General features: G+C 38.1%; 2 protein-coding genes across 2 annotated transcripts; one reads left to right on the top strand and one right to left on the bottom strand.

Moving 5' to 3' along the window:
* Window positions 1-10,883: 10,883 nt before the first annotated feature.
* LOC122996945 (SLC35A4 upstream open reading frame protein-like) lies at window positions 10,884-16,282 on the top strand. The gene is made up of 3 exons (XM_044372751.1): window positions 10,884-10,963; window positions 13,041-13,139; window positions 13,306-16,282. Exons 1-3 carry the CDS (start codon window positions 10,949-10,951, stop codon window positions 13,501-13,503), a joined length of 312 nt encoding a protein of 103 aa, XP_044228686.1. The 5' UTR covers window positions 10,884-10,948; the 3' UTR covers window positions 13,504-16,282.
* On the bottom strand, window positions 15,966-20,615 carry cd74b (CD74 molecule, major histocompatibility complex, class II invariant chain b). Its single transcript, XM_044372749.1, has 8 exons — window positions 20,556-20,615; window positions 20,202-20,302; window positions 18,760-18,929; window positions 18,229-18,299; window positions 17,753-17,783; window positions 17,399-17,611; window positions 16,905-16,955; window positions 15,966-16,667 (listed from the first exon to the last, which is right to left on the bottom strand). Exons 2-7 carry the CDS (start codon window positions 20,282-20,284, stop codon window positions 16,912-16,914), a joined length of 612 nt encoding a protein of 203 aa, XP_044228684.1. The 5' UTR covers window positions 20,285-20,302; window positions 20,556-20,615; the 3' UTR covers window positions 15,966-16,667; window positions 16,905-16,911.
* Between the last annotated feature and the right edge of the window lie 320 nt (window positions 20,616-20,935).

Below are 20,935 nucleotides of genomic sequence, written 5' to 3'. Positions count from 1 at the left end.
ATTTCCCTCTTTTCCCACATCGTTCTCTTGGATATTTTTGCTTCTATTTGATAAATGACGAAACAAAAGCATCAGGCTACACGCCAAAAGTAAGAGCAGGATGAGAAGTGATGATGTGATGAAGTTGGATTTGAACCAGCACTGTAAGACTAATCTGGCTGAAGTCAAATAGAAAACTGTCAGTTCTTGAGAGTAAAGCTCATCATAAAGGTATGTGTGTACAATCATTAATAATAAATATAGCCGCAAGTAGCGATTCTAGGGTTCAAGCCAACACAGACCATAAGCTGTTGAAAGCTTCAACAGTTTAATTAAAAATATCCACCAAGTGTGGTGATGTTTGGACAAACTGTCATCGATTTATAGACTAATACGGCCAGGCCGATGCACATGTTTGGAACTGGTGGGATCCCCTATTGAGAGATTTCAAAATAGTTTTACACACGTGGTTCAACACTGTTATGAAACATATCCTGTGAGTTTTGTAATGATTGGACAAACAATTTCTGATTTATAGTCTGATTTGTGTTATGCTTCATCCATTTCTTGTACTTGTAGTTGATTTGATGATTGGCCCAGCGTTTGTTGACTTTGGTCTATTTATATGCTGAGCCATGCCCTTTTAAAGTTCATATGTCAATATCTTGAAAACTAAATGAGATATCAACAAGCTTTATGCAACTTTTGATAAGGTTGGTCCAGTAATGATCCTCAGAAAATTTGGTAGCAATGGAACCTACAGTTCTAGTCAGGCGGACTTTGGTGGTTCTTGGGGCAAATATGTAGAGCAAATATAGCTGGATGTCTGTACCAAGTCTTGTGTTAATTGGACTTACGGCATAGGAGTTATGAATTTTCAGAGTTCAAAATTTTGACCTTTAATTACAGAGTCTTGGGCAGCACTTGCACACAACTTCCAATCAATGGGCAAAATATCATGTCTCTCTCATTAACCATCTCACAGGAATGCAAAAACATTTCTGAAGAAATAATAATAATAATAATAATAATAATAATACCCATATAATAATAGCCCTTCAGGCTTCAAACCCTAATCAATAAAATGAGTAATCTGCAGCAATAAACAATCCTTTCTGTATCAGATTGAGTAAAAGTTCCAAATGCCTTTAAGTCCCTTCATTATCATTTTCCCCATTTTCTGACTCCAAAGGTATTGGGAGATAATAAATGAAGCCTCAGGGCTCCACATACTGTAGGTTTGACCAGTATTACTGCAGACTTGGGTCTATACATCAGCACAGTCACCATGAAATTGAAAATGCAATCAGCATGAGGAGCCGGCTCTACTTTGAGCTGCCAACCCTGGGAGATTTCACTGTCTTTGATCCGGAGTTAGCCTCCAAATCGGCTGTCGGCCGCTGCCTCAGATATTTAAAGTTCATCTTAGTGCATACAGTGAACACAATTTGGCTCCAGTAATTGCCTCAATAGAAATTTGGAATTATAACTTACTTATCTTATGCATTTGAAATATAATCTTTCATTAGTGACTACAAAGTACAGAACAATGCTGACATAAAATAATGGAGTATCCACACAGCTGTCCTGATAGTTTTAATTCCATTTAGCTGCACTTATATAGTTTTAGAAAAGCAACCACAGTAACCACACTGCACATGAGCTGAAATGAATCAGTCACTTTATGATCATGTAACAGAAAGCAGAGATGAGTAAAAGACACACATAGGTGGCTACTGGCTAATAACTCTAAACAGCATGTCCCACCAGAACGCAGGCACTCCACTGACTGTTTAAAGGCACCTATAGAGTCTGTGATGAGAACAACAATCTCACAAGCTGATAGCATGTCACACTGTGCAAGATGGGTTTAATAAAGTATTGGTCGAAATCTGTGTGAGAGTGTATGATATCAATATTGAGGCCTGTTGGTTACTTTATGATAAAAAACCAAAGAGATGCTGGCAGAATGCCATAGTGCTGGCACGTCTTTGCATTAAATAACCTCAAAAGTGGAAGAGGAGGAGATTGTTTAGCCTGTAGTGGCCAGGGAAAAAGAAGCCGATTGAGTTTGTGGTAATTCGTAGCATCATGCTAGCTTGCCAGTGTATTTTGCATTGTTTCATGTCATATTCTGGTTAGTTAGTCAACATATAGCATAGCAGCAGCAGTCACATTGTGGGATTTCGGACCTAAATTCCTGACAGTGTCAGAATTTGATGCTAGCTGTCTGAGATTTCGCCACGTTTCTCTCACAATTGTCAACTGATGTTTGGGACAGCCCTAAAATGAGGCATGCACTTGAGCTGATAGGTATATCTCACTGTCAATAGTCCCGGGCCACTTATGAGCAAAATGAGCTATCATGGTTGGTTGGTTGGTTAACTACTCATTTCATTGTTCTATGGCGATCCAAGCACATGTGCTCATATTTACTGATGCCTAAATAAGCCCACAGATGTTGTCCGTTACCCCAAAATCCTTACAGATTTCAGTGGTTAGTTGGATTACTGTTCTGTAAAGAGCCTTTATTTGACACCTTCAGTATTCAAAATAAATGCAAACCTAAATCTGACAGTTACGTAATGCATTATAAATCCTGAGTGCAATTGTTCACATTACATTTTTCTTCATTTTCAAGTAGAACTGATTATCCTGAAGAAGGCAATGTGTAATATATCCATAGTCAAAGCTATAAAGAGACTTTTTTGAGAACATTTTTTGGAGAGATCACTTTTGGTCAGTGACTGAAACGGTTAAAAAACTGACAAAGTGCCTGTCAGTTCTGTGTCACTATAGTTCATGATTTACTGAGACCACGTCTTCCCTCGGACTGGACAGAAACTGACTCAGTGTTTGACAAGTTGATGCTGAACCTGTGACTTGAATCACACTGCTTTGATAGCAGCGCTCAATGTGCTTGAAGCAACTGCTTATCTCATTCTCCTCCTACTTACTCTCCATTTATCATCATTTGTCAGCAGGGGAACTCTGGCTGTTTCTTTAAACGTATGTCTGAGCTGAGTCCGTTGAAGAGATTCCATTAATAGCTTTTTTCATATCTGATGTTACCAGCACATTCTGGGTATTAAATAAGATGAGAATTCAACTTTTAAGAAACACAAACAACAAAGGAACATTTACCAAAATACAGCTGGAGATTAGCTATAGTACCTGTCTGCAGTGTGTGTGTGTGTGTGTCTGACAGGGTTAGTTTGGTGTGGAGTTAAAAAGCAAAAATTCTTTAATGTGACTGCTGCAGGCTTGTCTACAGTGTGCGTGTGTGTTCTGTTGTCTGTAAAAACATACTGGTATATGTGTGTGCGTGTATTTGTTGAAGTGCCTGTGAGCACTGTATATGTGTATGTGTATGTGTGTGTGTGTGCAGGTCTGCAGAAAGGGAACAGGCTGATTCATCATCCTAGTTGGTTATGCAGACAGGCTTACTGTAGAAAGCAGCTCCCTGGACGTGGCACTGTTCCCCTCCGGCATCAAATATTCAACTAACCCCTTTTCCTCTTCCTTTCACCGACTAAATCTCCACACCTCTGTAGAATGATGATTCTGTTTACCTGCTAGCTATGAGTCTCCTGAGGACCTTACAGCTTCTTTCTAATAAAAAGCACAAGTGGCTGACATAAAAGAATGGCGCAGTGTTGCTGAGAGTAGAGTGAGACACAGCTTGTTCATCCAGTAAAAACAGATCTCCCACAACATGAAACATTTAGAGACTTGGACTGTCTTATTCACAAAGCAGTTTTACAGTTGAAGTTCCTCAACACAGTTTGAGTGGGACACAACAAATATAAACCGATTTTCTTATAAACATACAATTAGGGCTGCAACTAAAGATTATTTTAATTATCAATTAATCTGCTGATTATTTTCTAAATTAATTGATTTATAATTTTGTCTATAAACTCTCACCAATATAATGAATGACCCTAAGGTGACATTTCAAAATGTCTTGTGTTGTCCAACAAACCAAAAAATTGTCTGAAACAGAGAAAAGCAACAAAATCCTCACATTGGAGAAGGTGGAAAATATCAGTTTTTGCTTGAAATAGTTGCCAATTAAATTTCTGTCAATCACTCAGTTGATAAATGTCCTAACTGTTAAACCTCTACAAACAATTCCCAATATTATCTACACCTTTTACCCTCAAAACAGTCCACAGTCCCAACATTTTATTCCAAACCTTTTATTTGTCTATCAGTGGCTGCACACAAAGCAGGGTTTCAAGCACTATCTCTTCTTCTAGCAAACATAGGCCCAATATCCACACCTAACAGTAATCAGAACCAATTTCCTTTCAGATATTATCATATTTTAGGGCCACGACCATAGCAGCTATCAGCTTGATCCTTAAGTTATAGTTAAATGCCCAAAGCCAAACATTTTAGTGCCAACATACTTTTTCTTTCCTAATTTATCCAGATATTCAAAATGTAATGTTCTCAGTCCCTGAAAAACTAACAAATATTGTTAAAACCTGCTCTAATGGATACTCACAAATAAGTATTTTAATTGAGAAAAATATTATTCTTGGCATAAACAACTTTGACTCTACACCATGTTAGTTGGAATCTGTTGGCTTTTCAGATGTTCATTTTCCACTAACCTTTATTGGATGGATTTGATATTTGATCACAAACAAATTAATATTTTTTTGAATATTAATATTTTCACTGAACGACTCAGGGCCCAACATTTTAGCTCCCTAACCTTTGTCTCCACATTTCAGACTCCTTCCATCTGTTTCTCCAACCCCATCTCAAGTCTCCAGAACTTACATGTTCCAGTTTATCCCTTCTGCGGAGCCAGACGCTGGCGGAGTAATCCTGCTGCTGCACTGCCGTAATTATGGAACTGGCAGGAATCCCGGTTGCTGGGATGCCAAACCCTAGCCCTCTCAGATCCTGGCCACCTACTGGCCCACGGATCCCTCGCAGCTCCATGTGGCTAGATGATTGGGTGGATGTGGCAACTGTTTCTTAGTCTTGGTAAAAGAATCAATTAAGTTGTTGATCTCGTGTTAAAAACTGACGAAAACTCTTCCTTTTTGGGATGCATTGTGTGGCTTTAGCTTGACTGCACCTTTTATTTCCTCTGCACATGGTGAAAAAATGAATACACTCATATAGCTATCCAGCGAAGGGCGGTACTTTTCTTTCAAAGCAGTTTGCTGCAAGCATTCAGCTCCAGTAGATTGAGAATAGGGAGAAAATATTACAAATCGTTCAGCATTTGCCTCATCCTCACCTCCTTTCAACAAAAATGGACTTAAACACACAAGATCTGAGTCTGATGCTTTACATTCCTCATATGCATCACCAAATAGCTGTCAGTGTCATCATACCCCCGTGTTCATAAAGTAGAAGCGTCCCTGTCTTCACCACTACTGGCAAATTTCCACAGGCTGTAGGAAATCCTCTTCCAGCGTGCCTCCAAACAGCTGGGCATTCATGCTCTCATGATAATGCAGAGATCTGTATTCCAGAGGACTCACTCCTGTCTGCTTTGTCTGCCTTAACTGACCTGAGCTAAGCTGAGGTTTAGCTAAGCACAGACCTATTAGTCTGAGCTCTCAGCTGACCAGGGACTCCGGCGACTCTGATCAGGAGTTCCACCGATTCAGGCATCCCTGGTATGGGAGCGCATGTGTGAGAGAGAGGAGAAGGGAGGGGTGGAGAAACACAGAGAAAGAGGTAGAGAGAGGGAGAGAGTTCTGGAGATGCTAATGGGGCGTCATAAAGGAAGGAAAGACCCCTGTGTGAATCACCAGTGGATGGCAGAGTAAATGGACACAACCGAACCTCCGTTTCTCTCAAACTCCTCCTTTCTCATTCTCATTCTTCTCTCGGTCACATTCCTCCTTGCAGCCCCTCACCTCTTCTTTTGGGACTCTCACTTTTGTTCCATCCTTCCCTCTGACCACATCACTCTATTCCTCCATCTAATTAGTTGTCAACTGCTTCCCTCTTTCCTGCCAACATGTACAGTCCTGTTTTTGTCTCGATTCCTTCCCACAACTCCCAACTTAATAATGACAATGTTTTTATTTTTCTCGCTCCGTTGTGTTGATTTCTCTTTTGACTCTGTGAGTGTTATCAGATCGCTATCCTTGGCTGCACATATGCACCTCTGTCTACACACACACACCTTGGCACATCACAGCAGAGTGGTGCAGTGAGGCTGCAGTACCTCTCCTCCCTTACCTTGACTTGCCCCGTTGTGCCAGAGAAGCAACAGAGCTTAAAAACTTTAATTGGCTTAAAGCAGACATCCGGGCAAACTCATACATGCAACACACACACACACACACACCCACTCAAACCATCTAAATGTTGAAATCATTAGTGGAAAACAGCCAGTGCACCTCAACTCTTTAAAATGGAAAGAATCCATTTTAATTGCACGCCTGGACTGCCAGATACTGCTCACGAAATATTTGCACCCAGCCGTAGAATACCAACGCAAAGATACTCTGCTCATTATATAAAAAATATCATTAGTGTGCCAATTATAATAAAATATGGTAAAGATGAGATATATAATGCAGTGTGAGTATTTATTTATTCCCTTTTGGATATGAAGTTCAATTAAATGAATTCTGGCGGCTGCCAAAATAATTTTAGTTTGGTGCCAACTGTATTGACCTGAGATGAGTTCAGCCTCCATCCAACAAAATCCATCACTATCTGCTGGTATGGTGGAAAAAGTACATTCATATTATCTTAAAATGAATTAAGTTGCATCATTTACAACCCAAAAACACTTAAATATCAAATATAATGTATATATACTTTACATTCCAGTGTGTTTTTTAGTTTTACTTTGATCATTATGTGATAATCACAAAAAATTATATTATAAGGATTGCAGTCTACTAGCTGAATACTTAACATCAATAAGAGTTTGTATCATGTTTTAATGGGACCGTAGATCTGTTGATTGTATACCAAATAGAAAGATATAGCAGTCATTTCAGATTAACATTCTTCAGTAAAAGGATTGCAAAACAAAGGGCCACAGTCACCACAGAGATCTGAGAAGACGCTCAGTGAGACAAAGAATCCATATTTCAATTAATGTAGTGCTCTTTCTCATTTTTTCAAGTGGCAGAACATTTTTTTGGTGGCACCGTATTCCATCTTACCAGTGCTGAGTCACTCCTTACGTCTCATACAATCTATGTCCTCTCTCTCTTATTCAGTCTTGTTGTATTCCAATCACATTTCTCCCTGCTAGCAGAGTGTACTGTATCAGTAGCCATCAGTGGAAACGCTCGCTGAATACTGAACACTGAGGTTAATGAGGTAACTTAACTGAACACGGGCCAACTCAACCCACAAAAAACACTGAGGCGCGCTAAAAGGCTTTCAGGATTAAGTCATGGAGAAATGCGTCACATTATCTGACACACTTAAAAGGTGTCTGAATGATGAAAAGCTTTCATCACACTATATTAATTTAAAAGTGATCTGTGGGTAACATCTTTCTACAAACATGCACAGCCAGCAAAAAGACAATACAGCACAAAAGTTGCATAACGACAACACTTGCTTTGCAGACCATTGCACTTCAAGTCAGCATAGCATGTGCAGCACATAAGCCTCTCAATATATACACAGGGATCATCTTATCTATAACAACACAACACCCAACGCAATATAGTGCAGCCAAATGCAGCAGAGCACAGTACAGAGCCAACAGTACACTGCTGAAGTCACAACACTCCCGAGGCACAGTGAAGATTATGAAACTATAATAACTCAGTGCTTTTGACAGAAGCGGCAGCAGGGGGCATTTTGTTCACACAGGCGGTGATAAAAGCAATCGATAATATTTTCCTACCAGGATATAACTTGTTCTTTTACAGTACACCTCCTTTCCTCTGAGAAACAAGTGAGCTTAAAGGATAGGTTCACATGTTTTAAGTGGGTCTTAAAGGATCAGTGTGTAAGATTTGAAATGGAATATAATATTCATAAGTATGTTTTAATTAGTGTATAATCACCTGAAAATAAGAATTGTGTTTTTGTTACCTTAGAATGAGCCCTTTCCATCTACATAGGGGGTGTGTCCTCTTCCATGGAGGCCACCATGTTGCACCGCCATGTTTCCACAGTTTTCGTGTTTTACGTTTTCGCAAGTTTCGCAGCCACTGTAGGTTCTCCTACACGCTTGGAAGGGGAGGGGTTGAGGGGGGGTGTATTTAGCTGGTTGCAATCTGCAACCTCACCACTAGATATCACTAAATCCTACACATTGTTCTTTAAAACAATAGTTAGGTGTCCAAATGAACATTGAAACAGGTGTTGCTTGCTGTGTTCATACTGACCATTAGATCCCCTTCAGATGATGGTGGACAAAATCCAGATTCCTCATTTTGAGCAAAAATTTATGTAAAAGTTTATCTGAGGACAATATGAGGCTTCAGATGTCTAAGTTAGTCAAAACAAATGTTCTACGGTTAGAGTCTTTTCAGTCAAAAAAGTGTCAAACTTTGTGTCTTGACAGACACTGATGTGTTTTCCTGCTCAGCTGCAGTGGAAGATAACAAAAAGAGGGAATTCTGCACTAAAAAGACAGTAACTTTGAAAGATATTGACTTAATTTGAATGACTGAAGCCTCATATTCACTTCAAATAAACTTTTAAGTACATTTTTGCATGGCAGGAGGGTTGTGGATTTTGTCCCCCATCACTTACATTGAAAGTGCATTATGAAGGGATCTCTTAACAGCCAGCATGAACAGCAGGAATGATTATCAAATAGAAAAAAGTAAACTTGTTCTTTAATGCTAGTTTCCAGATTGCACACGTGTTGTCAGAGTCTGATAAATCTTTTTTGTGAGCGATTTATTTTTCCCATTTAGTTTGGTGATGGTACAGGAGACACAACACAAATTACACTGAATGCAGTCAGTGAGGTGTACCCAGTGCACTGACATTTTGAATTAGTCCTCAAAGCCTCCTGCAAAACAGTCTTTATGCACTGAAGCTGGTGTGCACAGGGCTTTCTTTTCCCATCTGTTGAATTATAATGGCTATATCTGCACAAACAACTCTTTCAATTACTGTCTTGGGTATTAATACAAACCTTTCATTATATAAGAGTGAAAAAATCAGCTAGGCTTGTTGAATAATAGATGAATCTTTAGTCATAAAAGCTATAAAAGTTATTTATTGTTCTGTTGCTCACTGAATATAAAATATTCTGTTTATTTGTCTGTTTATTTTAAACACCTTGTGCCTTATGACACTCCAGCATCTCCTCATCCTCATCATGCTGACAGTCTATCTATAATGTGCTTCTGACGTATATGAATTCACATTACCTCAAAGCACATCACTATAATGATTGCACCATAAGCTTCCATGACCTCTCCTTTTCAGTGGCATCCAAAGATTAGTCAGCCAAATATGCCTCAGCCAAAATCAATAACCCTTCTTAAATGATCAACAGTAGTGAGGATCAGAGACACCTTACCTCCATCACTGCTTCCGACTCTTAAATCCTTGCAGTCCAGGGGAGAGTGTGACCACCATTTCATCTCATGCAAAAATATGCAGACTGTTTTATTCCAGCTTGAACAGACCGTTAAATACTGCGCTCCATATCAGGTTGGTGCTGTGATAACCCTGAGTAAGGAAAAGTTAATGGACTCTCTGTCCTGTCGAGTGAGAAGATTAAATACTTTCAGGCCCCCCAGAGTAACAAAGTGCTGCAGAAGAAACTGCAAAGTAGTGTTTAAAAAGTAATCATTTGTTGTGGCAAAATTAATCTTTTAAAATTAGTCTTTAACATACTGTACTGTTCTCTCTTGCAGATTCAGTCTCTCTGTCTCTTCCCATCTCTCAGTCAGATTAAAATCACTCTCTTGTTCTCTCTTAAGTCTCTAATACTTCTCTCCATCTTTCTCAAGCCCTTCCTCGCCTGCTGTCACTCCAAGCTCTGCCATTCACTCTCACTTTTGCACTCTCTCTGTGATTCACATTTTTGACCTATCATGCAGGCTTTCAATACTTTCTGAGAAAAAATGACTCCACAATGTTTTAAATGCAACTCAGTCCTTGTAATCACTCTAATTATATTTCTGGAGAAAAATGCCACTAATTTACTCCATAATTACTACAATCTTTCTTCCTTACTTAGGCTGTGTGCTGTTACAATGATGGTGAGACGACAGTGCGAATTTATCAGCTCGTGGCTTCTGTGACACTCTGTCCTTCTGTCTCTCTAATTTTTTACTCCAGTTCTCCCTTTTTTGTCCTTTCTGAAGCTCTCTTTATCCCTGCTCTCTCATGCAGACTCTCCAGCACCAGTTAAAAAAATAGAAGAAGAAGAAGCCCAAGTTAATTAGACAGATTCCTCTCAGCTCCCTCTCATTTATATAAGAATAAGGAGATCTATGACTGAATATTTGAACGGAACTGCTTAGCACTAATAGATCAGAAGTATGTAGATATGATGGGTTTTGACAAAACATTTTGGGGTCGGTGTTTAGAGAATGACGCAATTTGCTTTATACAATATGATATCAAGTCAGTGTAGAGCAGCGCCAGATAATTTAATATATCTTAAGAATTGTGGAGAGGAGATGAAAGGATCAGGAAATGTTACACTAATGAGGCCTATGAGAGTACGAGAGCTGTCTGCCGGTTAAGTGGTTGTGGGGAAATTTTTGAAGTCCTGTCCAATTATCATAACTCTGGAACAGTATCCACACGTACAGTATGTCATTTCGTACTGTGAGAAATAGTAAAACGTCTTTTGAACGTTTTTTCATTTTTATTTATGCCTTAATGAAAGTTTTTAGGCTATAGCTAATTATGAAGAATAGTTAAAAAAAACACCTCTGCATGGTCCGTAAGTGACCACTAGAGGGCAGCACGCTTTTCATTTTCATCAAAGCTACAAGAAAAAGAAGAAGAGAAACATCAACAACACTCAAGTGAAGCTATGGCTAATGACAAGGTCGGTGTCCTCAGCTTTCCACGCTTAACGCTGCTTTAATTGTAGATATTTGGGATTATAACAAACCGCCTAACTTATTATGTCATTCAGGAGGCATCAGATAACGTTATCATTAGCGTTAGCTGTTGATGTTAGCTTAGGTAGTAGAACAGATTGCATGCTATCGCAACATAGCACTCTGGTGTAAGTTTAGCTGAACTATTCTCAGCTAAACTAGTATAAATTAACGTCAATATGATTTGATTTGTGGAGATATTTTAATATATTTAACTCTCTACAGTGCTGTGAATACATATAAGCTACATCAAACATTACATTAACATTCTGTAAAAGAAAAGGGAGAACTGGTGGCTAACTGCTAACCCAATGCTAAATTAGCTAAGTTAGTAAGAACTAAGAGCGTTTGTTTACCTTTGGTGGTGAGAAAAACGTGACTTAAACTATTTTATTACTCAGTTGGACGATGTGGAAAACATCCCAGCCTGCCTAACGTATCCTGTCTTTAAGTAAGATTAAAGGAAAGGTTCACAATTTTTCAAGTCTGTCTTAAAGCAACAGTGAGGAGCCCAAATGAACAATGAAACAGGTTTTTTTTTTTGTTGACATAATCAGTCCTCCTGTTCATTAGAAGATCCAGAAGATCCCTTCATAATGCACTTACAGTGTAAGTGATGGGGGGCAAAATCCACAGCTTCCTTCTGTGCAAAAATGTATGTTAAAGTTTATCTGAAAGTAATATGAAGCTTTAACCGTCCAAATTAGTCAAATCAAGTAGTTGTGCGTTTGGATTTTATAACTGAACTAATACCAGGAAGCAAGCTGTTTATTTCACTGACGTTTTCACATCACAAATGATGAACAACAGCATTAAAACATTAGTTTTGCTGGTAGAACATGTGACTCATGTAGCTGTTATATCAGTTCGGTGTGGGGCGGCTGCTGTACAGGTGCGCTTGATTTAACTGTAACTGTGGTAACGGGATGGAGATAAGCCTCCTGAATGTACACCTGAAATGTTGTCAAAACTGTAATTTACAATTTCCACCGCAGCCTCCATAATCAGAGGCAGTAAAAAAAGGTGTATAAAGGCATGAGGCACAGTTAAAGCACCCCAAATAACCATTTCTCTGACAAAGCACTCAATGCAGAGTGAAAAACAAGAGACATCTGCAAAATGAAACAGATGAAAGAGCAGGGGGAGTTAACAGATAGGTCATTTGAATAGTTATATTTAGAATTTTAAAAATTCTCTTTCAAATCAAACATCCCAAGATATGAGTAGAAAGAATTGTTCTTGCTACTACATAACCTTTTTTTGACTCAAACAAAGCTTAACCATGTCATGTGATATGCTACTTCAGTACCCTTTACCAGCACATATTACTGGGACCACTACAGAAAATTGCAGATGAACATTTAATATCAAGGAATTCACATTATAGACACTACCACCCCAATTTCACACATTGACCATACATGGTCAGTCCAGCCATATACTAGGTTTTGACCTAGTCTTGTTTTAAGACAGACTTTAAAGTTGAGACTGAGTTCTCTATTATTGTCCTGAAACATCATACACTGTGTTTACATGTTTCATAATATGTTAATCATCAGTGACATCAATGTTAATAACTAAATGAGCTAGTTTTGATACACATGTTCCATATTCACTACTGGCAACATAAAGTTTATGCCTAATCTGAGTAAATTGGCCTAGAGGTGGATGTTGCTTGGTGTTTCCCACTAAGAAATGCAGTTGATGGGTGAAATAAGCCTAGAAGCAACTTGATAAATGGTCCATATTTGTAAACATTTGTATCTCAGGTCCTAGTTGTTGACTGGTCCAATAATGTCAATTATTTGTTCAAGTCTGACGCTGTTCTTGTTCATATTATAAAGAATTTACTAGGAGACATGATCTTTAGTAAAAGTTGACCTTTTCTTGCCGCCTTAAAAACCCAAACAATAGTTTACCCTAGCTAAATGTACTCAATGTTTAAGAAACTGTGGTCATGTCCACTAAACTGCTGTGTGTTTCTCTCTCTCTGTGTGTGTGTGTGTGTGTGTGTGTGTGTAGGATCCTCTGAGCCAACTCAAGGACCTGGGGGACCTGAAGGATCAGCTGGAGGATATCCAGAGACGGATCGAGGATGAGATACAGACTGGGGTTCCTCCAGTAAGATACACACAGGCTCAGATTATTCAACCCTGAGTTCTGATCACAGACCAGGCAGCTATAAAAAAAACATATGAAAACTACTTTAATTCAGATGTAGATCTAAAACCACTCTATTAACAACAAAATAGCAGTTCTAATCTCTCCTCTCCTTTAACCTCTTTAGGGTGGCAGTCTGCTGGCTTCTCCTTTCCTGAAAGGTTTTCTGGCTGGGTACATTGTTGCTAGGCTACGCTCCTCAGCGTTGCTAGGTGTTGCTGTTGGAACATGTACAGGAATCTATGCGGCACAAAATTATGCCGTTCCCAACATTGAAAACACCATCAAAGACTACATCCGCAATCTGAAAGAAGGACGCAAGTGAGGAGACGGGAGGAAAAATAAGAAGAGGGTGCCTTTACAGCTGCATACGGGAACAGACACAGTACCTGTCAAAACTTTGGACGCACCTTCCCGTTCATTTGAATGAGAGAGTGTGTCCAAAGTTTTGACTGGTACTGTATGTATTTGGAAAAAGTTTTAGATGTTTCAACAGCTATTAATTTCTCCTTCCAAATGGATGGATAAATAGTCAAATTCTAAAGTTGCAAGCCAACATGTAGAGTAAGGAGCCACCTGAGTATAGAAAAGGTGTGACTGTAATGCATTTTGAATAGTCTGAGCTTGTGCTAAAATGATTACAAATGCAATTAATCATTAGACGTGAGACCCCATATGTCCTTCCAATTTGGTTAATGAATGAAATTCAGATAGACTGCTACCATTTTGGAAAAAAAAAAAAAAAAAAAGTTAAAGCTGCTATTATTGATTTCTGACCCCAACTTTGTCTTGCCTGGGACTAAATGCTTTCCGAGGATTTCTTGATACACAATGAGACTAACCAGTAGCCACATTTGAGGGGCAGGCATGTTGCTATTTCACCTGTTTTCTAAAGGAGAAAAACATGTCTCATCTCTTTTACTATTCATCTAGATTGTTGAGTTTCTCCCAGAAGAACTTTTTGCATGTGATGTGTTAGTGCTTTATAAAAATTTGTCCTTATTTGGTGTCTGTTGAACATGAGGCATGTGAGATTTAGAGATTTGTTTTGATGTCTTCTACCCTCTAGTGGTCAGAAATCAATTACAGCAGCCCTGACTAATTTTTGGTAGATGCTCAAGATAGAGCATGTAAAAATTGTCCCACATCACATCTCATGGTGCTTCTCTGCACAAAACCTGTCAAAACATTTCATGGTTCTTGTTATTTTCACATTGCTCCCAGGTGTCAGAGCAAAGTCTGTGTGTGTGATGTGATCTGTCCTTCGCAGGTAACTGCACATCCTTTCATGTGGTTTTAGCTTAATTTTGTATTTGGTAAAACATTTCTACTTTTAAATTATAGTCCTCTTCTCTGTGGAATGTCAGAGATCTGTCATTTTAATGATTGTAAACATTTCTACACTCCATTCAAAAAGGAGTATGTTTCACTATATATTCTCCCTCACACTGCTAAAAGAAAGTCATTCTGACTTTAGTTTGCAAGAGCTGGGAAACACAGTAGTCTATCAGGACAAAACGTACGCCAAAGTGAAATTTTAGTTGTAAGATGTAGTTTTTATTGCACTTGGGAGTTTTATCAAAACAGGGAAGTTAAAAGTATTTTATGTAAAATATGTATTTAGAGTGCCTACTCTGGTCCGGACTTGATATTATCATCTCATGCCATGTGTGCAATAGCCTTTCCTGATGGGATTTGGCTGCCTATTTTCTATGCTGGAAACTTGTTGATCTCTTGCACTTGTAGAAATTTTAGAGATTTAAAGCTGTTACTTTGTCTTACAACAACCAATGAGGTTCATTTTTGTCTCCATAAACATCAAAACCTGTCAAAGCATCTCAGTGATTTAGTGACAGTTTTACTCATTTAAATATGGTGTCTATATCATATGTTGATGTGTTGTATGTACTGTAAGGGTTTTTTGAATTGTAAAAGTGAGGAAAAAAATGCTGTTGCTGCAACATAACAGTAGCAAACCTCAGAATATAGCAGATATGCATGAGATTGAGTTTTAATTTTGCTGGTCAGATGTTTCACTTAGGTGCAGAACCTGGAAAGTAACACACATTTTCGTCCCCCTTATGATTTCAACCCACAAATAGGGTTTATACCCATCCATGAAATACACAGCTATGTATTTCACAATATGTCTCTGTCTAATTAAAACCATCATTCTTTAAAAAAATATACCAATCTATACATTTAAACACTACAGTATACACTCACTGTGCACTTTATTGGGTAAACCTGTGCAATCTATTGCAATCCACAATTTGACATGACAGCAACATTATTTGTCCCAGTTATTTTATTGCTACCATTGAAATGAACACAGCTTATGTGCACAGTGCAGTAACAGGTACTACACAAAAAGGCCATTAAGGAGAAAACGTGTGTGTTCAGTTTGAGCTTCTGTCTTTATTTTCACGTTGACTGGAAAGTCTATCAGAAAATTATGTGTACTGTATGTTTGGTAACTGGAACCCAGAAACAACTTGTGCCTATTGACAATCATTGTGTTGCTGCTCTTATATATTTCATGGTTTTAGTTTCTTAATTTCCTGAATTATGTCTGTGCATGTTTTCTCTTGTTGTTTGAGGTAATACCATCCTTTTAATACATTGATATGCTGTAGAAGACGACGAGTCAGTTGATGGTGCTTTGTCTCACTGGCTAATCTAACTGACTTGTTGTCATGGGTATTCGCTCCTTCACATCAATCCCGGAGTATTCAACTTCGCTATTTGAAATCCCGTTGTGATTTTATAAATGAAAACCATTCAAACTGTCTTCAAAAGGTTTATTTGGGTTGTTCAAATAAATGGAAAAAATACAGTTAACAGTTGTCTTAGAACTGCTTTCTGGTTGTGCCAAATATGTCAATGCTTTAACAGTTTTATCCTTTTAACTTTAGCCAAACATTCGCTGATCCAGGTGACCACACTGTTTATCTGCAGGATTTTTGGTTAAATTCATCTAAAGGCCTGGTGGTCATACATCTACATGTTGCCAAAACAAACAAAAATGATATGTATTAATGCCTTCTGCCCACACTAGCTGCTTTTCATGCTGTTATTTATCAACTCACTGCTCTTTACAAACTTCCCAACATCAAAAATTAGTTCCTTTTATCAAACTGACATGGGACAAAATTTGAATAAAACCTTTTTTTAAGTCTGTAAAACAATAAGAAAGTATTTTAAATCCTTAACTTTTACTAGCCTTTAAAAACCGAAAGATGAAAGCATATAATCAATAAGCATCAATAGCAAAAGTTACTGCTGTCCATATAATATTGATTTCAGATGAGTTGCAATAAGTTGATAAGATGGTAGCAAGAAGTTATAATTTGGTAATTTATCATTAGTATATAAAACTCCATTAGCTTATCAAGTCCTACAAATATGAAGATTATAAGCTGACAAAATGGTAAAATATCATGATTATGAGCTGAATCGTCGCTGGTCACTGGAGGAGATTCCCATCAGCTGCAAGTACCAAGAAACAGACAACAGATGATGGAAAATACAATCAATTTAAAGTTTTAGCAATGTCCTTTAAAAATAATCACTTTCCAAAAGTTTTTAAATGTTTAAGATCTGAAAAAAACTTCTTGATTGGATTGAATTCAACTGAAAGTGAAATATAATCACATCTTGCATGAGGCTCACAGATATTCATGTATACATAGAGAATGTGAATCAGGAACACCGTGTGGTACTCACCTCAGTTTCAGGCATCAAGATCAGGCATAGTCAGCACACTGCTCATGCCACCTAAAGAGAAAGAAGTATGAATACATAGTAGCCCGGGTTCTTAAAGTTTTTCAGTTTTGACCAAAATAACCACATTGTTTGTATGATTCAGTCTCATTCTACTTGAGATATGAGATATTGAGATATGATTTGAGATATTCAGCTAAATAACAAACAAGCAACAACATCAAATATGTTGTATGGAGAGCAAAAGTGTAACCATGTGGTATCAGTGAAAAAGGTGATTTTCCATGAAATTTAGCTGTCATAATGTTGGTAAAATAAAACTTAAGTACAAGTTTTTAGTCAAAGTACTACATATATTAACTTAAAACATACAACGTACCAAAACTCTGGTTCAAAACTGCAAATATTGTCACAATTAGTTTTTTTCTGGTTATCTATAAATCTTCATCTCTATAAATCTGACTTGTTAGGTTTTCTGACCAGTTATCTTGTCTCACCAATGAGGGAAGCTGCTCTGCATCTGGCAGTTCCCATGGTCATGGATCCAGGGATCTCTTGCCCGTTGACTGGGTTCACGCACCAGCAGTGCTTCCCATAGCATTGCTGGGCCCGGTAGAGGCCACGTGAGTCACAGACAGGGCGGAAACCTGGCACCTGCACGGCCTTCATACCAGCAGCCTCCAGCTGGCACTCGGTGGCCTGCTGAGGGACTGGGCGAGCGGGGGAGGAAAATGGAGAAGAAGAATGTCAGAGAAAAAAGTGTTAACATGGGAGGGGAAAAAAAAGGAGGATGTAATTGTAACCATGAATTCTTATTATGGTTAGATAGGATAAACATGATTCATAGATACCTGTTTTGTCTGGGGCTCCAGTAGAAGCCTCCTGCAATACAATCAGTGGAAGAAAACAGAAATAAGAAAACGATCCACATCCTGAGCTTTGTTTTAGTAGAAAATAATGGGATTAAATCCATAAGAGGAACAAGACACAACTATCAGTGTCACCGTATTAATCCTGGACTTTTAAAAAAAAATGTGTGATAGGAACTTGCAGTAGAAAAAAAAATGGATTCAATGGTTACTAGAGCTTGACTGATAAATCTCCTAGACTGTTATATCAGTATCAGAATATTTGTCGACTGATAAGTAACTAGACTCTAAACGCTTCGTTCATAGAGACTGAGGACAATCTCCCAGCTTTTGTTGTTAAAACTGGGTGGAAACAATTAGAAAAAAAAAAAAGTGCATTGCAGAACCAATCCAAAGTCTTTAGGGCAGCCTGTCATATTGGGGCGGTGACATGCAGTTCACTATGGAGGAGAATTTACCTCATCCACAGAGTCATCCATCAGCTCGGGCAAGGCACTCATGGGCATGTGCATCCGCACAGGCATAACATCTACAGACAGAAGACAGCGTGTGTTAGATGTAGAAAAACATACTGATAAGTTAGACCCCAACAGAAATAAATGGGAAGAATACTGCTGAGGAGAAATAGATATTTAAATCCAGTCTAACACCCAAAGAAAGTCATCCCTACACAGCTTGTTTTAAACACTGACAAGGATTGTATCAATTTTCTAAAAAGTTCAATTATGTTTTTGTGTCTACTGGGAAAGTCCCATGCATTCCCAATAAGTGTATGGTTCAGTTAGGATTTAGATTTAGAAAAAAGAGGAAGAAATTGGTTTGCACGTAAGTCCCCTGAACTGATTTACTGATTTCAAATGCTTTGTTACTATTTATTTTTCTCTCTTTCTATCATGTTATTTATCAATTCTGCAGTGTAGGACACTGCGCTAAATGCCAACAGTGTATTCTATATCCCTCCTAATTTGAATTAACTTTGGCATCCTCACCAGATCTTCCCTTCGTCATCTCTGCCTTCAGGCCGTTGTTCTGTTCCTCCAGAGATTTGATGTCATTCATCTGGCGGTACATGAAGTAGCCGATCATAAACTGGCCCACAATCAGCACACAGGCCAACAGGGTTATAAATGCCACCTTATAGGCCCGAGTGGGACGGCCACTGGAAAGCAAGAAGGAATGGAATCAGAAGGATAAACAGCGAAAAAAGGAGAGAAGTCTTGAGATTTAATATAAAAGGAAACATTATCATTAGTCATTTTATCTGTTTAATTATCAGTTCTTGGTCAAAAAAGGGCCAAAAATATTGATCAAGAGTCAGAGAAGAAAAAGGTGAGGAATGTAAATTATGAGGAACATCGTAGAGGCTGATGCTTGGCTGAGAATCAGAGAATTCTCTAAAACAGGAACCTCAGCCACGCTACGTAGTGTATATTTCATCAAAGACTGAGTGATGAAATCAGCTGTTGCCAAGCAGATTCCTATGTGAAAGTTTGGGAATTTTTCATATCTGCCTTTTCCCTTGTTAACTCACACCAAGGAGGAGTTTGGAAAATCGCATTTATCCAAATGACGTCCTCTCTGATATGCTTTAATCTCAGCTAACTGGTGTGTCAATTTTGTAATAAATTGATACTAAAAGTCATTAAATACAATATTGATTGTGTAATGTTCCAATCAGGATCTTTTTCCTTTAAGACGTTAAACACAATATGGTCTATGAAGACATCTACCTATAGAAAAAAAGAAAAACCCTTTTAAGGGACCACACAGGTTTTATTACTCTAAAAATCATGTATACTTTACAATATAATACTGTTGACAAATTTTAAATACATGCTTTAGACTATTTTTTTAGGAGTTATATTAATTTCCATACAATATGAAAATCTATCAGCAGGCTCTTGGAACTGGCTACAGATTGGTAATCAATTACTTTAGTGATTATTATTGTGTGATACTGCATTACCTCATAACAATAATGTAATTTTAAAAAAAAGCAATTGGTTTTTATGCCAACCACTGGTTGTTTGGAAGGTAGGAAATTACATAAAAATACAAAACAAAACACCATGTTTTACATCGTGGTTACATGTAAAGTGAGAGTACATGTAGTTTGTTGTTAATAGGTTGGTACGATCTGGCCCCACCTATTCAAATGTAGTCCAGTTCAATCTCATCTTAGGTAAAATCACAGGAAACTCACATTTTCTCTGTTATTCTTCCTTCCTCTCTCTCTCTCTCTCTCTATGTGACACATCAAAAATGTTTCTTTCTTCCATCTTTTTTTCAGGATTTTTTATGATCTCATCAAAGTATTCTCTTGTACTAATTTAAATGGTTTAATTGTTTTTTGGACCCAATACTATGATGGGTCTCCTGTGGTTGGGACCCCATTAAAACATAAACAAAGAAAGACAAACACAGTCCTTACCTCTGTCCTGATGCTCCTACATTGATGGCTGTTTGGCTGGGAGGGCTGAGGAGAGGCTGGGTTGTGTTCTCGGGGTCCGACATCTTCACACAAACACAGACCTGGAAACGCACACATACATATTAACACAGGTGTTTAAACACAAAAAATATAATGATACTGATACAGACATACTTACACATATACTTACACACACACACACACACACACACACACACACACACACACACACACACACACACACACACACACACACACACACACACACACAGAAATAATACTGTACTTTGTTTCTGGTGAGGTTCCAACAAGCTGTTCCACAAATGTAAATGGAGGGATTCAGTGAGATTTTACCTTTATTTCTGCGGACAGACAGGAGGAACTGAAAGTAACAGGCGGGGAAAACCAACACTCTCAAATTGTACTCTGGGCTGGGTTTCTTTCAAACTAAATTTCTGATTGGCTGCTCATGTTGACGCATAATCAGTTACCAGGGGCAGAGTGTAACGATATTTAGCAATCATCAGACAGCTGCTGTAGATGTTTTTAGTTCCTTTTGATATTTATATATTATTTAAATATATTAATTAAAAGAAAATAATATGCCAATGATAAGGATTAGGGAAAAAAATGATTAAATTAGTGTTTGGGTATTAGTAAAATTATTTTTCAGAAGTATTTAGCTAGTAGTATTAATAGTATTCCAAGTAATATTCTGGTTTGAGGGCTTTTTA

The sequence above is a fragment of the Thunnus albacares genome, chromosome 14 (assembly GCF_914725855.1).
Source record: "Thunnus albacares chromosome 14, fThuAlb1.1, whole genome shotgun sequence".
Taxonomy (NCBI): Eukaryota; Metazoa; Chordata; class Actinopteri; order Scombriformes; family Scombridae; genus Thunnus; species Thunnus albacares.
The sequence above is the reverse complement of the archived record's forward strand: the minus strand, read 5'-3'. Positions and strand labels throughout refer to the sequence as shown.